The sequence below is a fragment of the Pristiophorus japonicus genome, unplaced genomic scaffold, assembly GCF_044704955.1.
Source record: "Pristiophorus japonicus isolate sPriJap1 unplaced genomic scaffold, sPriJap1.hap1 HAP1_SCAFFOLD_567, whole genome shotgun sequence".
NCBI lineage: Eukaryota > Metazoa > Chordata > Chondrichthyes > Pristiophoridae > Pristiophorus > Pristiophorus japonicus.
The window spans coordinates 139,715-161,469 of NW_027254475.1; the positions used below are offsets into that span (position 1 = coordinate 139,715).

Sequence of the window (21,755 nt, forward strand, 5' to 3'; positions counted from 1 at the left end):
ATGGTGGAGCAGGCTCGAGTTGCCGTATGGCCAACTGCTGTTGCTATTTCTTATGTTCTTCTGCACTGCCCCTCGACAGTGCAGTGCTCCTGCAGTACTGCCCCTCGACATTGCAGCGCTCCCCCAGTACTGCCCCTCTGAGAGTGCTGCGCTCCCTCAGTACTGTCACTCCGACAGTGCAGCACTCCCTCAGTACTGCCAATCTGACTGCTTAGTGGTCCTCAGTAATGTCCCTCTGACAGTGCAGCGCTCCCCCAATACGGCTTCTCCGACAGTGCAGCACTCCCTCAGTAATGACCCTGCGTAACTGCAATGCTCTCCCAGTACTGCCCGTCTGACAGCGTAGTGCTCACTCAGTACTGTCCCTCCGATAGTGCAGTGTTCAATCAGGACTGCCTCTATTTCAGTGCATCGTTCCATCAGTACTGCCCCTCCAACACTGCAGCGCTCCCCTCAGTACTGCCCCTCTGGCAGTGCAGCGCCATCCCTCAGTGGTGATGGCGGGACTTCCGTGGCGGGCACAGAAAGTTCCGGCCCCAGCTGGTTACCGGCGCCAATTAGGGTGCAAGGCAATTTCACCCCCCTGGTATCCTTATCAGTGATCGGACATACAAGCCTTGGAGGCAGCGCAATGGAGGTTCACCTCCTTGTTACCTGAGATGAGAGGTTCGTCCTACGAGGAGTGATTGAGTAGATTGGGCCTATACTCTGGAGATTAGAAGAACGAGAGGTGATCTCATTGAAACATACAAGATTCTGAGGAGTATTGACAGGGTAGATGCTGAGAAGCTGTTTCCCCTGGCTGCAGAGTCTATAGGATACGGGGTCGGTCATATTCAAGGCTGTGATAGATAGATTCAAGAGTATATTCAAGGCTGTGACAGATAGATTTTTGGACTATCGGGGATCAAGGGATATCTGTACAGTGCGGGAAGGTGGAGTTGAGGTCAGAAGATCAGCCATGATCTTATTGAATAGTGGACCAGGCTCAAGGGGCCGAATGGCCTACTCCTGCTCCTAATTCTTATGTTCTGATGTCATTATGTTTTTCCACAGAGGACAATGTGGCACTGAAGGGGACTGCGACCCAATCTGACACATCTCACTCAGCATGTGCCTCTCGAGCCATTGATGGCAATGCAGACACGCAGTGGGCTGGGAATTCGTGCACGCACACCCCCATACAGAATGACCCGTGGTGGAGAGTGGATTTAAAGGACACGTACCGTGTATCTACAGTAAACATCACTAACAGAGCCGACTGCTGCTCGGAACGGTTGTCAGGAGCGGAGATTCACATCGGGAGCTCGCTGGAGAATAACGGAAATTCCAACCCACTGTAACTATACAGCAGCGAGCGCTGCACTTTTAAAGCTGTACCTTTGTGTCGTATGTTTGTTCAGGAAGTTTAATCGTGACTGATGTATTGAAGAGTATATGGGCAAATGGTGGTCGGAGGTTTCCGTTGTACAAACGCATCCGCCCGAAAAAAATCTACAAAAGTACCTGTTGGTCCCGGAGAAACATAGGATTCCAGTCGGAGGCCTTCATTCGCTGCGCAGCGCATGGGGAAATATCTTCCACGTACGGACATCTAGTTTACAATCACGTGGGCCTGGACCACCAATCACTAGGTAATATTCTCAGTGATAAAAATGGGAACTGAGTTTATACGAGTTCCCATTACTATCAATGAGAATAATCCCCTAAAATAAGAAACACAACACCATAAATAAAAATACACCACACATATTTAAAATTAATTGAAATTAAATGTAATTAAATGTTTTAGAAAAAAAATGTTATTCGGAATTTTTTTAATGTGGTTTAACAGGGTTAAAAATTAAATTGCCTCAATGGACAGGGTTTTTAACATAAAAATTAATGATTACATTTGAATGTTTCTATGTTTTAAAAGCATTATGCTGGTAAATGTAAGCTATGCACCTGCTTTTACCAGGCGTAAAGGTGTGATGGACATTCGCTGGTCATGAGTTGGACAAATAGCCCAATCTGTACCGCGCGGACGTCCTTCCTGCGGGGATGTGTAGGATCTTTGTAAAGAAATGTTGACAGATCGGAAAGACACTTCGTGCGCACCCGTCATGGCAGCAATTTTCACCCATTTATCTCCCGTTTCAGTAGCCTGTTGTGCTGTTATTACATAAGAAGATAAGAAATTCAGGGTCCGGTGAGGCCTGTTACCGCCGTTTTGCGGCGGCAATGCGGCGGAATCAAGTGGCCGCCACGTTGCAGTAGATTGGTCGTCACGACCCTAATTCACCTCGGGGATTTTTCGGCTTATCCCCACTTCCGCCCCACTGCTGCCGACTGCCGCTCTCCCGCACCTACATCGCATTACGCTCAAAATTTACCTCCAAAAAGCGATGATCTGCTGCCCGGCAGCTTTTTCTGTGGGTACCTGGTTTTGTGTGTGTACAGTACAGCAGCACGGCGGCGTGGTTGAATGACAGTATTGGAGGGTCGGTCCCGCCCCAAAATTCTCCCCCTCACCAGCACTTACCGCTGCACTCCCGCCCCCATTATGGCCAGCTTCCGATCCGATGTGAAAAAAACTTCAGCGTGGAGAAAATCGATCGGAAGCCCGCCTCATCGCACCCGGCGGTAAAAACTGAAAAGAAATGGGAGGTGTGCCAGCTTTCTGGCGGGCCTGAATGTGGGCCACCAAAACGGTACACAATACTCCAGCTGTGGTCTCACAAGGACTCTATATAATTACAGTGAGACATACTCAAATCCTTTTGTAATAAAAGATAACATACCAATGCTTTCTTAATTGCTTGCTGTTCCTGCAAGTTAACTTTCAGTGATTTGTGTACAAGGACACCGAGGTCCCTCTGAACACCAACATTTCCCAATCTCTCCATTTAAAAAATACTCTGCTTTTCTATTTTTCATGGCAAAGTGGATAACTTCACATTTCTCCACATTATATTCCATTTGCCATGTTCTTGCCCACTCACTTAGCCTGTCTAGATTCCCTTGAAGCCTCCTGACAACTTACCTTCCCACCTAGCTTTGTATTTGTTACATTTGGTCCCCTCATCCAAATCATTGATATAGATTGTGCATAGCTGGGGCCCAAACACCGCTCCTTGTGGTATCCCACTAGTTACAGCCTGCCAACCTGAAAATGACCCGTTTGTGTAATAACCCCTTGTGTGGCACCTTATTGAATGACTTCTGAAAATCCAATTACAACACATCCACTGTTCCCCCTTTTCTATTCTGTTAGGTACGATCTCAAAAAAACATACAGATTTTGCAAGCATGATTTCTCTTTCATAAATCCGTATTGTCTGCCCAATCCTATTATTCATTTCGAAGTGACCTGTTACCATGTCCATAATAATAGATTCTAACATTTACCTACTTCTGATGTCAGGCTGACTGGTCTGTAGTTTCCCGTTTTCTCTCTCCCTTCTTTCTTACATCGATCGATCCATGAAACTCAAAGAGTGGGACATGACATTCAGTTGGAATCTGTATTGTAAACTCCCATCAGACCTGCTCTGGAAAAATGCATTTTAAAACCACTACAACAACAATTTGCATTTGTATATTGTGATGTAAAATGTCCCAAAGCACTTCACACGAGCGATCATCAAACAAACTTTGACACTGAGCCATATAAGGAGATAATAGGACAGGTGGGTCGGTTTCAAGCAGCATTTTAACAGAGGAGAGAGAGGTCGAGAGACGGAGATGTTTAAGGAGAGAGTCTCAGAGTTTAGGGCCCAGGCAGCTGAGCACGATTAAATTCGGGGTATGCTCAAAGGGCCAGAATTGGAGGATAGCAAAAATCTCAGAGGGTTGTAGGAGTGGATGAGGTGACAGAGATAGGGAGGGGCGAGGCCATGGAGGGATCTAAACACGAGGATGTGAATTTTAAAATCCTTCCTAAAATGTGCTGCCCACTATATTGATATACTTTGCCCCAAGCTCCCTTTATTTGCACCAGAGGGTTTGTTACCAGGAGACCTTTGAGGCCAGAGGCCTGGACTAATAATCCAGAGAACGTGAGTTCAAATCCCTCCGTGTCAGTTTGAGAATCTGAATTGAAATTGATGTAAAAAGCTGGGATCAGTAAAAGTGACCATTTACTGTCGGATTGGGATAAAAACCTAACTGGGTCACTAATGTCCTTCAAGGAAGGAAACCTGCCGTCCTTACCCGGTCTAGGCCTACATGTGACTCCAGTCCCACACCAACATGGTTGACTATAACTGCCCCCTGAAGCGGCCCAGCGAGACCCTCAGTTTGTGTCAAACTGAACTGCAGCGGTTCAAGAAGGCCCACCACCCCTTTTCAGGGCAACTCAGGACGGACAATAAATGCCGGCCTTGCCAGCGACGCACACACCCGAGAATGGATTTCTTCACAATCCGCAATTGGTGACTAATAGTGCTTAATTTATTCTCTTTCAGATGTGGAACAATCGGCTCGAGTTTAGATATAAAAACATTCTCTTTTGACTGCAAAGGAATGATGGGTCAATATGTGAATATCATCATACCAGGAAGTGGAAAATTCCTGACCCTTTGTGAGGTTGAGGTTTATGGGTCGAAGGAGAGGCGATATGGTAAAAATGCTTAAAAATCTGTAGGATTTGGACAAATTGCAGCCAAGTATAAAAAGAGAGACTTGCACTTCTATAGCCCCTTTCACAAACTCCGGCCCTCCCAAAGTGCTTCACAGCCAATGAAGTACTTTCAAAGGGTAGTCTCTGTTCTAAGGTAAGAAATACGGCAGCCCATTTGTGTGCTGCAAGATCGCACCATCAGCAAAAGTGATCATGACGGGATTATCTGTCTTAGTGATGTTGGTTCGGAGATAAATCTTGAGCAGGACACCAGTGAGAACTTTCCTGCTCCTCTTCGAATAGTGACCGTTGGATCATTTACGTCCACCTGAGAGAGCAGGTATCCAGTACCGCTACTGTGAGAGTGCAGCGCCCCCTCAGTACTGCCCCTCCGATAGTGCAGTGCTCACTCAATACTGCCCTTCCGACAGTGTGGCGTTCCCTCAGTACTGACCCTCCAACAGTGCAGTGCTCACTCAATACTGCCCTTCCGACAGTGCGGCGTTCCCTCAGTAATAACCCTCCGACAGTGCAGTGCTCACTCAGTACTGACCCTTCAACGTGCATTGTCTCCCAGTATTGCCTGTCGACAGTGCAGCGCTCCCTCCGTACTGCCACAGTACTGAACCTCTGACAGTGCAGTGCTCCCCCAGTACTGCCCCTCGACAATGCAGCGCTCCCGCAGTACTCATGGGTAGCTGAGCTGCATAGCGGGGAAGGAATAAGAATGACAGAGCATAGTGGTAGGGGATTCCATAGTCAGGGGAGCAGACAGGCGTTTCAGCGGCCGCAGACGTAACTCTCAGATGATATGTTGCCTCCCTTGTGCCAGAGTCAACGATGTCACTGAGAGGCTGCAGGGCATTCTGAGGGGAGAGGGTGAACAGCCAGAGATTGTGGTCCACATCGATATCAATGACATGAGTAGAAAGAGGGATGACATCCTGCAGGCAGAGTTTAGGGAATTAGGAGAGAAATTAAAAAGCAGGACCTCAAAGGTGGTAATGTCCAGAGTACTCCCAGTGCCACAAGCTAGTGAGTACGGAAATAGGATTATAAAGTAGAAGACTACGTGGCTGGAGAGATGGTGCAGGCAGGAGGGCTTTAGTTTCCTGAGGCATTGGGAACGCTTCTGGGCGAGGGTGGACCTGTACAAGCCGGGAAGCAATATCCATGCCGGGGGATTTGCTAGTGCTGTTGGGGAGGGTTTAAACTAGCTTAGTAGGGGGATGGGAACCTGAAACTAGATTCAGTAGGGAGGGGAGTAATGCTGGAATTAGAAAGCAAAAATAAAGAAAGTGAGTTTGAAGGTGAGAGGAAGCAAGCAGGAAAAAAGGGTAAAAAAAAATTAAAGGCACTTTGACTAAATGCACGTAGCATTTGTAACAAAATAGATGAGGTAACAGCACAAATTGAGAAAAATGGGTATGATCTGATAGCCATTACAGAGATGCGGTTGCAAAGTGTCCAGAACTGGGATTTAAATATTCAGAGGTATTTGACAATCCAGAAGGACAGACAGAAAGGAAAAGAAGGTGGGGTAGCTCTATTGATAAAGGATAGAATCACTGCAATAGTGCGAAACGATATTGGCTCAAATGATCAGGATGTTGAAACAGTCACTGGTGGGCATATTCTATCGGCCCCCGAACAGTAGCAACTCTGTTGGTCGGAGTATAAACCTGGAAATAGTGGGAGCTTGTAAAAAGGGAACAGCTATAATCATGGGTGATTTTAACCTCCATATTGATTGGACAAATTAAATTGGTCAGGGTAGCCTTGAGGAGGAGTACATTGAGTGCATAAGGGACGGGTTCCTTGAGCAGAATGGAACGGAACCAACCAGGGGCAGGCTATCTTAGATCTGGTCCTGTGTAATGAGACAGGATTAATGAAGCAACCCCTTGGAATGAGTGATCATAGCATGATTGAATTTCAAATTCAGATGGAGAGTCAGAAAGTTTGATCCCTAACCAGCGTACTGAGCTTAAATAAAGGAGACTATAAAGGTATGAGAACAGAGTTGGCTAAAGTGAACTGGGAAAATAGATTAAAGTGTAGGACGGTTGATGAACAGTGGTGTACATTTAAGGAGCTGTTTCACAACTCTCAAGAAAAATATATTCCAGTGAAGCGAAAAAGGTGTCAGAGAAAAGATAGCCATCCGTGGCTAACTAAATAAATAAAGGACAGTATCCAATTAAAAACAAGGGCATACAAAGTGGCCAAAACTAGTGGGAGGACAGAAAATTGGGAAGCTTTTAAAAGCCAGCAAAGAATGACTAAAAAAATGATTAAGAAAGGGAAGATAGACTATGAAAATAAACCAGTACGAAATATAAAAAGAGATAGCAATAGTTTCTATAGGTATATAAAAAGGAAAAGAGTGGCTCAAGTAAATTTGTTCCCTTCGAGGACTAGACTGGGGAATTGTAATGGGAAACATGGAGCTAGTAGAAACTCTGAACAAATATTTTGGATCAGTCTTTACGGTAGAGGACACTAACAATATTCCGACAGTGGATTGTCAAGGGGCTATGGTGCGGGAGGAACTTAACACAATCACAATCACCAAGGAGGTGGTACTCAGTAAGATAATGGGTCAAAAGGCAGATAACTCCCCTGGACCTGATGGTTTGCATCCTAGGGTCTGAAGAGTAGTAGCGGCAGGGATTGTGGATGCATTGGTTGTAATTTACCAAAATGTCCTGGATTCTGGGGAGGTCCCAGCAGATTGCAAAACTGCAAATGCAACGCCCCTATTTAAAAAAGGAGGCAAACAAAAAGCAGGAAACTATAGACCAGTTAGCCTAACATCTGCGGTTGGGAAAATGTTGCAGTCCATTATTGAAGAAGCAGGTTCAGGACATTTGGAAAAGCAAAATTCGGTCAGGCAGAGTCAGCATGGATTTATGAAGAGGAAGTCATGTTTGACAAATTTGCTAGAATTCTTTGAGGATGTAATGAACAGGGTGGATAAAGGGGAACCAGTGGATGTGGCGTATTTGGACTTGCAGAAGGCATTTGTCAAGGTGCCACATAAAAAGTTACTGCACAAGATAAAAGTTCATGGGGTTGGCGGTAATATATAAGCATGGATAGAGGATTGGCTAACGAACAGAAAACAGAGAGTAGCGATAAATGGTTCATTCTCTGGTTGGCAACCAGTAACTAGTGGGGTGCCGCAGGGATCAATGCTGGGCCCCCAACTATTTATAATCTATATTAACGAATGAGAAGAAGGGACTGAGAGCAACGTAGCCAAGTTTGCTGACGATACAAAGATGGGAGGAAAAGCAATGTGTGAGGAGGACACAAAAAATCTGCAACAGGAAATAGACAAAGTGAATGGGCAAAAATTTGGCAGATGGAGTATAATGTTGGAAAGTGTGAGATCATGCACTTTTGCAGAGAAAAATCAAAGAGCAAGTTATTATTGAAATGGCGAAAGATTGCAAAGTGCCACAGTACAGCGGGACCTGGGGGTAATCGTACATGATGCACAAAAGGATAGTATGCAGGTACAGCAAGTGATGAGGAAGGCCAATGGTATCTTTGCCTTTATTGCAAAGGGGATGGAGTATAAAAGCAAGGAAGTCTTGCTGCAGCTATACAGGATACAGGTGATGCCACACCTGGAATACTGCGTGCAGTTTTGGTTTCCATATAAACAAAAGGATACACTTGCTTTGGAGGCAGTTCAGAGAAGGTTCACTAGATTGATTCCAGGGATCAGGGGGTTGACTTATGAGGAAAGGTTGAGTCGGTTGGGCATCTACTCATTGAAATTCAGAAGAATGAGAGGTGATCTTATCGAAACGTATAAGATAATGAGGGGGCTTGACAAGGTGGAAGCAGAGAGGATGTTTCCACACAGAGGGGAGACTAGAACTTGAGGGCATGGTCTTAGAATAAGTGGCCGCCCATTTAAAATTGAGATGAGGAGAAATTTCTTCTCTCAAAGGTTGTAAATTTGTGGAATTCGCTGCCTCAGACAGCTGAGGAAGCTGGGACAGTGAATAAATTGAAGACAGGAATAGACAATTTCTTAAACGGTAAGAGGATAAGGGTTTATGGGGAGCGGGCAGTGAAGTGAGGCTGAATCCATGATCAGATCAGCCTCAGCCATGATCTTATTGAATGGTGGAGCAGGCTCGAGTTGCCGTATGGCCAACTGCTGTTGCTATTTCTTATGTTCTTCTGCACTGCCCCTCGACAGTGCAGTGCTCCTGCAGTACTGCCCCTCGACATTGCAGCGCTCCCCCAGTACTGCCCCTCTGAGAGTGCTGCGCTCCCTCAGTACTGTCACTCCGACAGTGCAGCACTCCCTCAGTACTGCCAATCTGACTGCTTAGTGGTCCTCAGTAATGTCCCTCTGACAGTGCAGCGCTCTCCCAATACGGCTTCTCCGACAGTGCAGCACTCCCTCAGTAATGACCCTGCGTAACTGCAATGCTCTCCCAGTACTGCCCGTCTGACAGCGTAGTGCTCACTCAGTACTGTCCCTCCGATAGTGCAGTGTTCAATCAGGACTGCCTCTATTTCAGTGCATCGTTCCATCAGTACTGCCCCTCCAACACTGCAGCGCTCCCCTCAGTACTGCCCCTCTGGCAGTGCAGCGCCATCCCTCAGTGGTGATGGCGGGACTTCCGTGGCGGGCACAGAAAGTTCCGGCCCCAGCTGGTTACCGGCGCCAATTAGGGTGCAAGGCAATTTCACCCCCCTGGTATCCTTATCAGTGATCGGACATACAAGCCTTGGAGGCAGCGCAATGGAGGTTCACCTCCTTGTTACCTGAGATGAGAGGTTCGTCCTACGAGGAGTGATTGAGTAGATTGGGCCTATACTCTGGAGATTAGAAGAACGAGAGGTGATCTCATTGAAACATACAAGATTCTGAGGAGTATTGACAGGGTAGATGCTGAGAAGCTGTTTCCCCTGGCTGCAGAGTCTATAGGATACGGGGTCGGTCATATTCAAGGCTGTGATAGATAGATTCAAGAGTATATTCAAGGCTGTGACAGATAGATTTTTGGACTATCGGGGATCAAGGGATATCTGTACAGTGCGGGAAGGTGGAGTTGAGGTCAGAAGATCAGCCATGATCTTATTGAATAGTGGACCAGGCTCAAGGGGCCGAATGGCCTACTCCTGTTGCTATTTCTTATGTTCTTATGTACTGCCCCTCGACAGTGCAGTGCTCCTGCAGTACTGCCCCTCGACATTGCAGCGCTCCCCCAGTACTGCCCCTCTGAGAGTGCTGCGCTCCCTCAGTACTGTCACTCCGACAGTGCAGCACTCCCTCAGTACTGCCAATCTGACTGCTTAGTGGTCCTCAGTAATGTCCCTCTGACAGTGCAGCGCTCTCCCAATACGGCTTCTCCGACAGTGCAGCACTCCCTCAGTAATGACCCTGCGTAACTGCAATGCTCTCCCAGTACTGCCCGTCTGACAGCGTAGTGCTCACTCAGTACTGTCCCTCCGATAGTGCAGTGTTCAATCAGGACTGCCTCTATTTCAGTGCATCGTTCCATCAGTACTGCCCCTCCAACACTGCAGCGCTCCCCTCAGTACTGCCCCTCTGGCAGTGCAGCGCCATCCCTCAGTGGTGATGGCGGGACTTCCGTGGCGGGCACAGAAAGTTCCGGCCCCAGCTGGTTACCGGCGCCAATTAGGGTGCAAGGCAATTTCACCCCCCTGGTATCCTTATCAGTGATCGGACATACAAGCCTTGGAGGCAGCGCAATGGAGGTTCACCTCCTTGTTACCTGAGATGAGAGGTTCGTCCTACGAGGAGTGATTGAGTAGATTGGGCCTATACTCTGGAGATTAGAAGAACGAGAGGTGATCTCATTGAAACATACAAGATTCTGAGGAGTATTGACAGGGTAGATGCTGAGAAGCTGTTTCCCCTGGCTGCAGAGTCTATAGGATACGGGGTCGGTCATATTCAAGGCTGTGATAGATAGATTCAAGAGTATATTCAAGGCTGTGACAGATAGATTTTTGGACTATCGGGGATCAAGGGATATCTGTACAGTGCGGGAAGGTGGAGTTGAGGTCAGAAGATCAGCCATGATCTTATTGAATAGTGGACCAGGCTCAAGGGGCCGAATGGCCTACTCCTGCTCCTAATTCTTATGTTCTGATGTCATTATGTTTTTCCACAGAGGACAATGTGGCACTGAAGGGGACTGCGACCCAATCTGACACATCTCACTCAGCATGTGCCTCTCGAGCCATTGATGGCAATGCAGACACGCAGTGGGCTGGGAATTCGTGCACGCACACCCCCATACAGAATGACCCGTGGTGGAGAGTGGATTTAAAGGACACGTACCGTGTGTCTGTAGTAAACATCACTAACAGAGCCGACTGCTGCTCGGAACGGTTGTCAGGAGCGGAGATTCACATCGGGAGCTCGCTGGAGAATAACGGAAATTCCAACCCACTGTAACTATACAGCAGCGAGCGCTGCACTTTTAAAGCTGTACCTTTGTGTCGTATGTTTGTTCAGGAAGTTTAATCGTGACTGATGTATTGAAGAGTATAGGGGCAAATGGTGGTCGGAGGTTTCCGTTGTACGAACGCATCCGCCCGAAAAAAATCTACAAAAGTACCTGTTGGTCCCGGAGAAACATAGGATTCCAGTCGGAGACCTTCATTCGCTGCGCAGCGAATGGGGAAATATCTTCCACGTACGGACATCTAGTTTACAATCACGTGGGCCTGGACCACCAATCACTAGGTAATATTCTCAGTGATAAAAATGGGAACTGAGTTTATACGAGTTCCCATTACTATCAATGAGAATAATCCCCTAAAATAAGAAACACAACACCATAAATAAAAATACACCACACATATTTAAAATTAATTGAAATTAAATGTAATTAAATGTTTTAGAAAAAAAATGTTATTCGGAATTTTTTTAATGTGGTTTAACAGGGTTAAAAATTAAATTGCCTCAATGGACAGGGTTTTTAACATAAAAATTTATGATTACATTTGAATGTTTCTATGTTTTAAAAGCATTATGCTGGTAAATGTAAGCTATGCACCTGCTTTTACCAGGCGTAAAGGTGTGATGGACATTCGCTGGTCATGAGTTGGACAAATAGCCCAATCTGTACCGCGCGGACGTCCTTCCTGCGGGGATGTGTAGGATCTTTGTAAAGAAATGTTGACAGATCGGAAAGACACTTCGTGCGCACCCGTCATGGCAGCAATTTTCACCCATTTATCTCCCGTTTCAGTAGCCTGTTGTGCTGTTATTACATAAGAAGATAAGAAATTCAGGGTCCGGTGAGGCCTGTTACCACCGTTTTGCGGCGGCAATGCGGCGGAATCAAGTGGCCGCCACGTTGCAGTAGATTGGTCGTCACGACCCTAATTCACCTCGGGGATTTTTCGGCTTATCCCCACTTCCGCTCCACTGCTGCCGACTGCCGCTCTCCCGCACCGACATCGCATTACGCTCAAAATTTACCTCCAAAAAGCGATGATCTGCTGCCCGGCAGCTTTTTCTGTGGGGACCTGGTTTTGTGTGTGTACAGTACAGCAGCACGGCGGCATGGTTGAATGACAGTATTGGAGGGTCGGTCCCACCCCAAAATTCGCCCCTTCACCAGCACTTACCGCCGCACTCCCGCCCCCATTATGGCCAGCTTCCGATCCGATGTGAAAAAAACTTCAGAGTGGAGAAAATCGATCGGAAGCCCGCCTCATCGCACCCGGCGGTAAAAACTGAAAAGAAATGGGAGGTGTGCCAGCTTTCTGGCGGGCCTGAATGTGGGCCACCAAAACGGTACACAATACTCCAGCTGTGGTCTCACAAGGACTCTATATAATTACAGTGAGACATACTCAAATCCTTTTGTAATAAAAGATAACATACCAATGCTTTCTTAATTGCTTGCTGTTCCTGCAAGTTAACTTTCAGTGATTTGTGTACAAGGACACCGAGGTCCCTCTGAACACCAACATTTCCCAATCTCTCCATTTAAAAAATACTCTGCTTTTCTATTTTTCATGGCAAAGTGGATAACTTCACATTTCTCCACATTATATTCCATTTGCCATGTTCTTGCCCACTCACTTAACCTGTCTAGATTCCCTTGAAGCCTCCTGACAACTTACCTTCCCACCTAGCTTTGTATTTGTTACATTTGGTCCCCTCATCCAAATCATTGATATAGATTGTGCATAGCTGGGGCCCAAACACCGCTCCTTGTGGTATCCCACTAGTTACAGCCTGCCAACCTGAAAATGACCCGTTTGTGTAATAACCCCTTGTGTGGCACCTTATTGAATGACTTCTGAAAATCCAATTACAACACATCCACTGTTCCCCCTTTTCTATTCTGTTAGGTACGATCTCAAAAAAACATACAGATTTTGCAAGCATGATTTCTCTTTCATAAATCCGTATTGTCTGCCCAATCCTATTATTCATTTCGAAGTGACCTGTTACCATGTCCATAATAATAGATTCTAACATTTACCTACTTCTGATGTCAGGCTGACTGGTCTGTAGTTTCCCGTTTTCTCTCTCCCTTCTTTCTTACATCGATCGATCCATGAAACTCAAAGAGTGGGACATGACATTCAGTTGGAATCTGTATTGTAAACTCCCATCAGACCTGCTCTGGAAAAATGCATTTTAAAACCACTACAACAACAATTTGCATTTGTATATTGTGATGTAAAATGTCCCAAAGCACTTCACACGAGCGATCACCAAACAAACTTTGACACCGAGCCATATAAAGAGATAATAGGACAGGTGGGTCGGTTTCAAGCAGCATTTTAACAGAGGAGAGAGAGGTCGAGAGACGGAGAGGTTTAAGGAGAGAGTCTCAGAGTTTAGGGCCCAGGCAGCTGAGCACGATTAAATTCGGGGTATGCTCAAAGGGCCAGAATTGGAGGATAGCAAAAATCTCAGAGGGTTGTAGGAGTGGATGAGGTTACAGAGATAGGGAGGGGCGAGGCCATGGAGGGATCTGAACACGAGGATGTGAATTTTAAAATCCTTCCTAAAATGTGCTGCCCACTATATTGATATACTTTGCCCCAAGCTCCCTTTATTTGCACCAGAGGATTTGTTACCAGGAGACCTTTGAGGCCAGAGGCCTGGACTAATAATCCAGAGAACGTGAGTTCAAATCCCTCCGTGTCAGTTTGAGAATCTGAATTGAAATTGATGTAAAAAGCTGGGATCAGTAAAAGTGACCATTTACTGTCGGATTGGGATAAAAACCTAACTGGGTCACTAATGTCCTTCAAGGAAGGAAACCTGCCGTCCTTACCCGGTCTAGGCCTACATGTGACTCCAGTCCCACACCAACATGGTTGACTATAACTGCCCCCTGAAGCGGCCCAGCGAGACCCTCAGTTTGTGTCAAACTGAACTGCAGCGGTTCAAGAAGGCCCACCACCCCTTTTCAGGGCAACTCAGGACGGACAATAAATGCCGGCCTTGCCAGCGACGCACACACCCGAGAATGGATTTCTTCACAATCCGCAATTGGTGACTAATAGTGCTTAATTTATTCTCTTTCAGATGTGGAACAATCGGCTCGAGTTTAGATATAAAAACATTCTCTTTTGACTGCAAAGGAATGATGGGTCAATATGTGAATATCATCATACCAGGAAGTGGAAAATTCCTGACCCTTTGTGAGGTTGAGGTTTATGGGTCGAAGGAGAGGCGATATGGTAAAAATGCTTAAAAATCTGTAGGATTTGGAGAAATTGCAGCCAAGTATAAAAAGAGAGACTTGCACTTCTATAGCCCCTTTCACAAACTCCGGCCCTCCCAAAGTGCTTCACAGCCAATGAAGTACTTTCAAAGGGTAGTCTCTGTTCTAAGGTAGGAAATACGGCAGCCCATTTGTGTGCTGCAAGATCGCACCATCAGCAAAAGTGATCATGACGGGATTATCTGTCTTAGTGATGTTGGTTCGGAGATAAATCTTGGGCAGGACACCAGTGAGAACTTTCCTGCTCCTCTTCGAATAGTGACCGTTGGATCATTTACGTCCACCTGAGAGCAGGTATCCAGTACCGCTACTGTGAGAGTGCAGCGCCCCTTCAGTACTGCCCCTCCGATAGTGCAGTGCTCACTCAATACTGCCCTTCCGACAGTGCGGCGTTCCCTCAGTAATAACCCTCCGACAGTGCAGTGCTCACTCAGTACTGACCCTTCAACGTGCATTGTCTCCCAGTATTGCCTGTCGACAGTGCAGCGCTCCCTCCGTACTGCCACAGTACTGAACCTCTGACAGTGCAGTGCTCCCCCAGTACTGCCCCTCGACAATGCAGCGCTCCCGCAGTACTCACGGGTAGCTGAGCTGCATAGCGGGGAAGGAATAAGAATGACAGAGCATAGTGGTAGGGGATTCCATAGTCAGGGGAGCAGACAGGCGTTTCAGCGGCCGCAGACGTAACTCTCAGATGATATGTTGCCTCCCTTGTGCCAGAGTCAACGATGTCACTGAGAGGCTGCAGGGCATTCTGAGGGGAGAGGGTGAACAGCCAGAGATTGTGGTCCACATCGATATCAATGACATGAGTAGAAAGAGGGATGACATCCTGCAGGCAGAGTTTAGGGAATTAGGAGAGAAATTAAAAAGCAGGACCTCAAAGGTGGTAATGTCCGGAGTACTCCCAGTGCCACAAGCTAGTGAGTACAGAAATAGGATTATAAAGTAGATGACTACCTGGCTGGAGAGATGGTGCAGGCAGGAGGGCTTTAGTTTCCTGAGGCATTGGGAACGCTTCTGGGCGAGGGTGGACCTGTACAAGCCGGGAAGCAATATCCATGCCGGGGGATTTGCTAGTGCTGTTGGGGAGGGTTTAAACTAGCTTAGTAGGGGGATGGGAACCTGAAACTAGATTCAGTAGGGAGGGGAGTAATGCTGGAATTAGAAAGCAAAAATAAAGAAAGTGAGTTTGAAGGTGAGAGGAAGCAAGCAGGAAAAAAGGGTAAAAAAAAATTAAAGGCACTTTGACTAAATGCACGTAGCATTTGTAACAAAATAGATGAGGTAACAGCACAAATTGAGAAAAATGGGTATGATCTGATAGCCATTACAGAGATGCGGTTGCAAAGTGTCCAGAACTGGGATTTAAATATTCAGAGGTATTTGACAATCCAGAAGGACAGACAGAAAGGAAAAGAAGGTGGGGTAGCTCTATTGATAAAGGATAGAATCACTGCAATAGTGCGAAACGATATTGGCTCAAATGATCAGGATGTTGAAACAGTCACTGGTGGGCATATTCTATCGGCCCCCGAACAGTAGTAACTCTGTTGGTCGGAGTATAAACCTGGAAATAGTGGGAGCTTGTAAAAAGGGAACAGCTATAATCATGGGTGATTTTAACCTCCATATTGATTGGACAAATTAAATTGGTCAGGGTAGCCTTGAGGAGGAGTACATTGAGTGCATAAGGGACGGGTTCCTTGAGCAGAATGGAACGGAACCAACCAGGGGCAGGCTATCTTAGATCTGGTCCTGTGTAATGAGACAGGATTAATGAAGCAACCCCTTGGAATGAGTGATCATAGCATGATTGAATTTCAAATTCAGATGGAGAGTCTGAAAGTTTGATCCCTAACCAGCGTACTGAGCTTAAATAAAGGAGACTATAAAGGTATGAGAACAGAGTTGGCTAAAGTGAACTGGGAAAATAGATTAAAGTGTAGGACGGTTGATGAACAGTGGTGTACATTTAAGGAGCTGTTTCACAACTCTCAAGAAAAATATATTCCAGTGAAGCGAAAAAGGTGTCAGAGAAAAGATAGCCATCCGTGGCTAACTAAATAAATAAAGGACAGTATCCAATTAAAAACAAGGGCATACAAAGTGGCCAAAACTAGTGGGAGGACAGAAAATTGGGAAGCTTTTAAAAGCCAGCAAAGAATGACTAAAAAAATGATTAAGAAAGGGAAGATAGACTATGAAAATAAACCAGTACGAAATATAAAAAGAGATAGCAATAGTTTCTATAGGTATATAAAAAGGAAAAGAGTGGCTCAAGTAAATTTGTTCCCTTCGAGGACTAGACTGGGGAATTGTAATGGGGAACATGGAGCTAGTAGAAACTCTGAACAAATATTTTGGATCAGTCTTTACGGTAGAGGACACAAACAATATTCCGACAGTGGATTGTCAAGGGGCTATGGGGCGGGAGGAACTTAACACAATCACAATCACCAAGGAGGTGGTACTCAGTAAGATAATGGGTCAAAAGGCAGATAACTCCCCTGGACCTGATGGTTTGCATCCTAGGGTCTGAAGAGTAGTAGCGGCAGGGATTGTGGATGCATTGGTTGTAATTTACCAAAATGTCCTGGATTCTGGGGAGGTCCCAGCAGATTGCAAAACTGCAAATGCAACGCCCCTATTTAAAAAAGGAGGCAAACAAAAAGCAGGAAACTATAGACCAGTTAGCCTAACATCTACGGTTGGGAAAATGTTGCAGTCCATTCTTGAAGTAGCAGGTTCAGGACATTTGGAAAAGCAAAATTCGGTCAGGCAGAGTCAGCATGGATTTATGAAGAGGAAGTCATGTTTGACAAATTTGCTAGAATTCTTTGAGGATGTAATGAACAGGGTGGATAAAGGGGAACCAGTGGATGTGGCGTATTTGGACTTGCAGAAGGCATTTGTCAAGGTGCCACATAAAAAGTTACTGCACAAGATAAAAGTTCATGGGGTTGGCGGTAATATATAAGCATGGATAGAGGATTGGCTCACGAACAGAAAACAGAGAGTAGCGATAAATGGTTCATTCTCTGGTTGGATACCAGTAACTAGTGGGGTGCCGCAGGGATCAATGCTGTGCCCCCAACTATTTATAATCTATATTAACGACTGAGAAGAAGGGACTGAGAGCAACGTAGCCAAGTTTGCTGACGATACAAAGATGGGAGGAAAAGCAATGTGTGAGGAGGACACAAAAAATCTGCAACAGGAAATAGACAAAGTGAATGGGCAAAAATTTGGCAGATGGAGTATAATGTTGGAAAGTGTGAGATCATGCACTTTTGCAGAGAAAAATCAAAGAGCAAGTTATTATTGAAATGGCGAAAGATTGCAAAGTGCCACAGTACAGCGGGACCTGGGGGTAATCGTACATGATGCACAAAAGGATAGTATGCAGGTACAGCAAGTGATGAGGAAGGCCAATGGTATCTTTGCCTTTATTGCAAAGGGGATGGAGTATAAAAGCAAGGAAGTCTTGCTGCAGCTATACAGGATATAGGTGATGCCACACCTGGAATACTGCGTGCAGTTTTGGTTTCCATATAAACAAAAGGATACACTTGCTTTGGAGGCAGTTCAGAGAAGGTTCACTAGATTGATTCCAGGGATCAGGGGGTTGACTTATGAGGAAAGGTTGAGTCGGTTGGGCCTCTACTCATTGAAATTCAGAAGAATGAGAGGTGATCTTATCGAAACGTATAAGATAATGAGGGGGCTTGACAAGGTGGAAGCAGAGAGGATGTTTCCACACAGAGGGGAGACTAGAACTTGAGGGCATGGTCTTAGAATAAGTGGCCGCCCATTTAAAATTGAGATGAGGAGAAATTTCTTCTCTCAAAGGGTTGTAAATTTGTGGAATTCGCTGCCTCAGACAGCTGAGGAAGCTGGGACAGTGAATAAATTAAAGACAGGAATAGACAATTTCTTAAACGGTAAGAGGATAAGGGTTTATGGGGAGCGGGCAGTGAAGTGAGGCTGAATCCATGATCAGATCAGCCTCAGCCATGATCTTATTGAATGGTGGAGCAGGCTCGAGTTGCCGTATGGCCAACTGCTGTTGCTATTTCTTATGTTCTTCTGCACTGCCCCTCGACAGTGCAGTGCTCCTGCAGTACTGCCCCTCGACATTGCAGCGCTCCCCCAGTACTGCCCCTCTGAGAGTGCTGCGCTCCCTCAGTACTGTCACTCCGACAGTGCAGCACTCCCTCAGTACTGCCAATCTGACTGCTTAGTGGTCCTCAGTAATGTCCCTCTGACAGTGCAGCGCTCCCCCAATACGGCTTCTCCGACAGTGCAGCACTCCCTCAGTAATGACCCTGCGTAACTGCAATGCTCTCCCAGTACTGCCCGTCTGACAGCGTAGTGCTCACTCAGTACTGTCCCTCCGATAGTGCAGTGTTCAATCAGGACTGCCTCTATTTCAGTGCATCGTTCCATCAGTACTGCCCCTCCAACACTGCAGCGCTCCCCTCAGTACTGCCCCTCTGGCAGTGCAGCGCCATCCCTCAGTGGTGATGGCGGGACTTCCGTGGCGGGCACAGAAAGTTCCGGCCCCAGCTGGTTACCGGCGCCAATTAGGGCGCAAGGCAATTTCACCCCCCTGGTATCCTTATCAGTGATCGGACATACAAGCCTTGGAGGCAGCGCAATGGAGGTTCACCTCCTTGTTACCTGAGATGAGAGGTTCGTCCTACGAGGAGTGATTGAGTAGATTGGGCCTATACTCTGGAGATTAGAAGAACGAGAGGTGATCTCATTGAAACATACAAGATTCTGAGGAGTATTGACAGGGTAGATGCTGAGAAGCTGTTTCCCCTGGCTGCAGAGTCTATAGGATACGGGGTCGGTCATATTCAAGGCTGTGATAGATAGATTCAAGAGTATATTCAAGGCTGTGACAGATAGATTTTTGGACTATCTGGGATCAAGGGATATCTGTATAGTGCGGGAAGGTGGAGTTGAGGTCAGAAGATCAGCCATGATCTTATTGAATAGTGGACCAGGCTCAAGGGGCCGAATGGCCTACTCTTGCTCCTAATTCTTATGTTCTGATGTCATTATGTTTTTCCACAGAGGACAATGTGGCACTGAAGGGGACTGCGACCCAATCTGACACATCTCACTCAGCATGTGCCTCTCGAGCCATTGACGGCAATGCAGACACGCAGTGGGCTGGGAATTCGTGCACGCACACCCCCATACAGAATGACCCGTGGTGGAGAGTGGATTTAAAGGACACGTACCGTGTATCTACAGTAAACATCACTAACAGAGCCGACTGCTGCTCGGAACGGTTGTCAGGAGCGGAGATTCACATCGGGAGCTCGCTGGAGAATAACGGAAATTCCAACCCACTGTAACTATACAGCAGCAAGCGCTGCACTTTTAAAGCTGTACATTTGTGTTGTATGTTTGTTCAGGAAGTTTAATTGTGACTGATGTATTGAAGAGTATAGGGGCAAATGGTGGTCGGAGGTTTCCGTTGTACGAACGCATCCGCCCGAAAAAAATCTACAAAAGTACCTGTTGGTCCCGGAGAAACATAGGATTCCAGTCGGAGGCCTTCATTCGCTGCGCAGCGAATGGGGAAATATCTTCCACGTACGGACATCTAGTTTACAATCACGTGGGCCTGGACCACCAATCACTAGGTAATATTCTCAGTGATAAAAATGGGAACTGAGTTTATACGAGTTCCCATTACTATCAATGAGAATAATCCCCTAAAATAAGAAACACAACACCATAAATAAAAACACACCACACATATTTAAAATTAATTGAAATTAAATGTAATTAAATGTTTTAGAAAAAAAATGTTATTCGGAATTTTTTTAATGTGGTTTAACAGGGTTAAAAATTAAATTGCCTCAATGGACAGGGTTTTTAACATAAAAATTTATGATTACATTTGAATGTTTCTATGTTTTAAAAGCATTATGCTGGTAAATGTAAGCTATGCACCTGCTTTTACCAGGCGTAAAGGTGTGATGGACATTCGCTGGTCATGAGTTGGGCAAATAGCCCAATCTGTACCGCGCGGACGTCCTTCCTGCGGGGATGTGTAGGATCTTTGTAAAGAAATGTTGACAGATCGGAAAGACACTTCGTGCGCACCCGTCATGGCAGCAATTTTCACCCATTTATCTCCCGTTTCAGTAGCCTGTTGTGCTGTTATTACATAAGAAGATAAGAAATTCAGGGTCCGGTGAGGCCTGTTACCGCCATTTTGCGGCGGCAATGCGGCGGAATCAAGTGGCCGCCACGTTGCAGTAGATTGGTCGTCACGACCCTAATTCACCTCGGGGATTTTTCGGCTTATCCCCACTTCCGCCCCACTGCTGCCGACTGCCGCTCTCCCGCACCTACATCGCATTACGCTCAAAATTTACCTCCAAAAAGCGATGATCTGCTGCCCGGCAGCTTTTTCTGTGGGTACCTGGTTTTGTGTGTGTACAGTACAGCAGCACGGCGGCGTGGTTGAATGACAGTATTGGAGGGTCGGTCCCACCCCAAAATTCTCCCCCTCACCAGCACTTACCGCCGCACTCCCGCCCCCATTATGGCCAGCTTCCGATCCGATGTGAAAAAAACTTCAGAGTGGAGAAAATCGATCGGAAGCCCGCCTCATCGCACCCGGCGGTAAAAACTGAAAAGAAATGGGAGGTGTGCCAGCTTTCTGGCGGGCCTGAATGTGGGCCACCAAAACGGTACACAATACTCCAGCTGTGGTCTCACAAGGACTCTATATAATTACAGTGAGACATACTCAAATCCTTTTGTAATAAAAGATAACATACCAATTGCTTGCTGTTCCTGCAAGTTAACTTTCAGTGATTTGTGTACAAGGACACCGAGGTCCCTCTGAACACCAACATTTCCCAATCTCTCCATTTAAAAAATACTCTGCTTTTCTATTTTTCATGGCAAAGTGGATAACTTCACATTTCTCCACATTATATTCCATTTGCCATGTTCTTGCCCACTCACTGAGCCTGTCTAGATTCCCTTGAAGCCTCCTGACAACTTACCTTCCCACCTAGCTTTGTATTTGTTACATTTGGTCCCCTCATCCAAATCATTGATATAGATTGTGCATAGCTGGGGCCCAAACACCGCTCCTTGTGGTATCCCACTAGTTACAGCCTGCCAACCTGAAAATGACCCGTTTGTGTAATAACCCCTTGTGTGGCACCTTATTGAATGACTTCTGAAAATCCAATTACAACACATCCACTGTTCCCCCTTTTCTATTCTGTTAGGTACGATCTCAAAAAAACATACAGATTTTGCAAGCATGATTTCTCTTTCATAAATCCGTATTGTCTGCCCAATCCTATTACTAATTTCTAAGCCCTGTTACCATGTCCATAATAATA

At 46.2% G+C, this 21,755-nt stretch overlaps 1 protein-coding gene across 10 annotated transcripts in view; it reads left to right on the forward strand.

Moving 5' to 3' along the window:
* LOC139254651 (uncharacterized) overlaps window positions 1-21,755 on the forward strand; it is a 228,861-nt gene that overhangs the window by 126,786 nt on the left and 80,320 nt on the right. For all 10 annotated transcript variants that reach the window (XM_070873776.1, XM_070873775.1, XM_070873774.1 and 7 more), the window contains 5 exons: window positions 1,057-1,339; window positions 4,449-4,603; window positions 10,774-11,056; window positions 14,166-14,320; window positions 19,450-19,732. In XM_070873776.1, coding sequence (XP_070729877.1) covers window positions 1,057-1,339; window positions 4,449-4,603; window positions 10,774-11,056; window positions 14,166-14,320; window positions 19,450-19,732 — 1,159 coding nt within the window. The remainder of the gene's footprint in view (window positions 1-1,056; window positions 1,340-4,448; window positions 4,604-10,773; window positions 11,057-14,165; window positions 14,321-19,449; window positions 19,733-21,755) is intronic.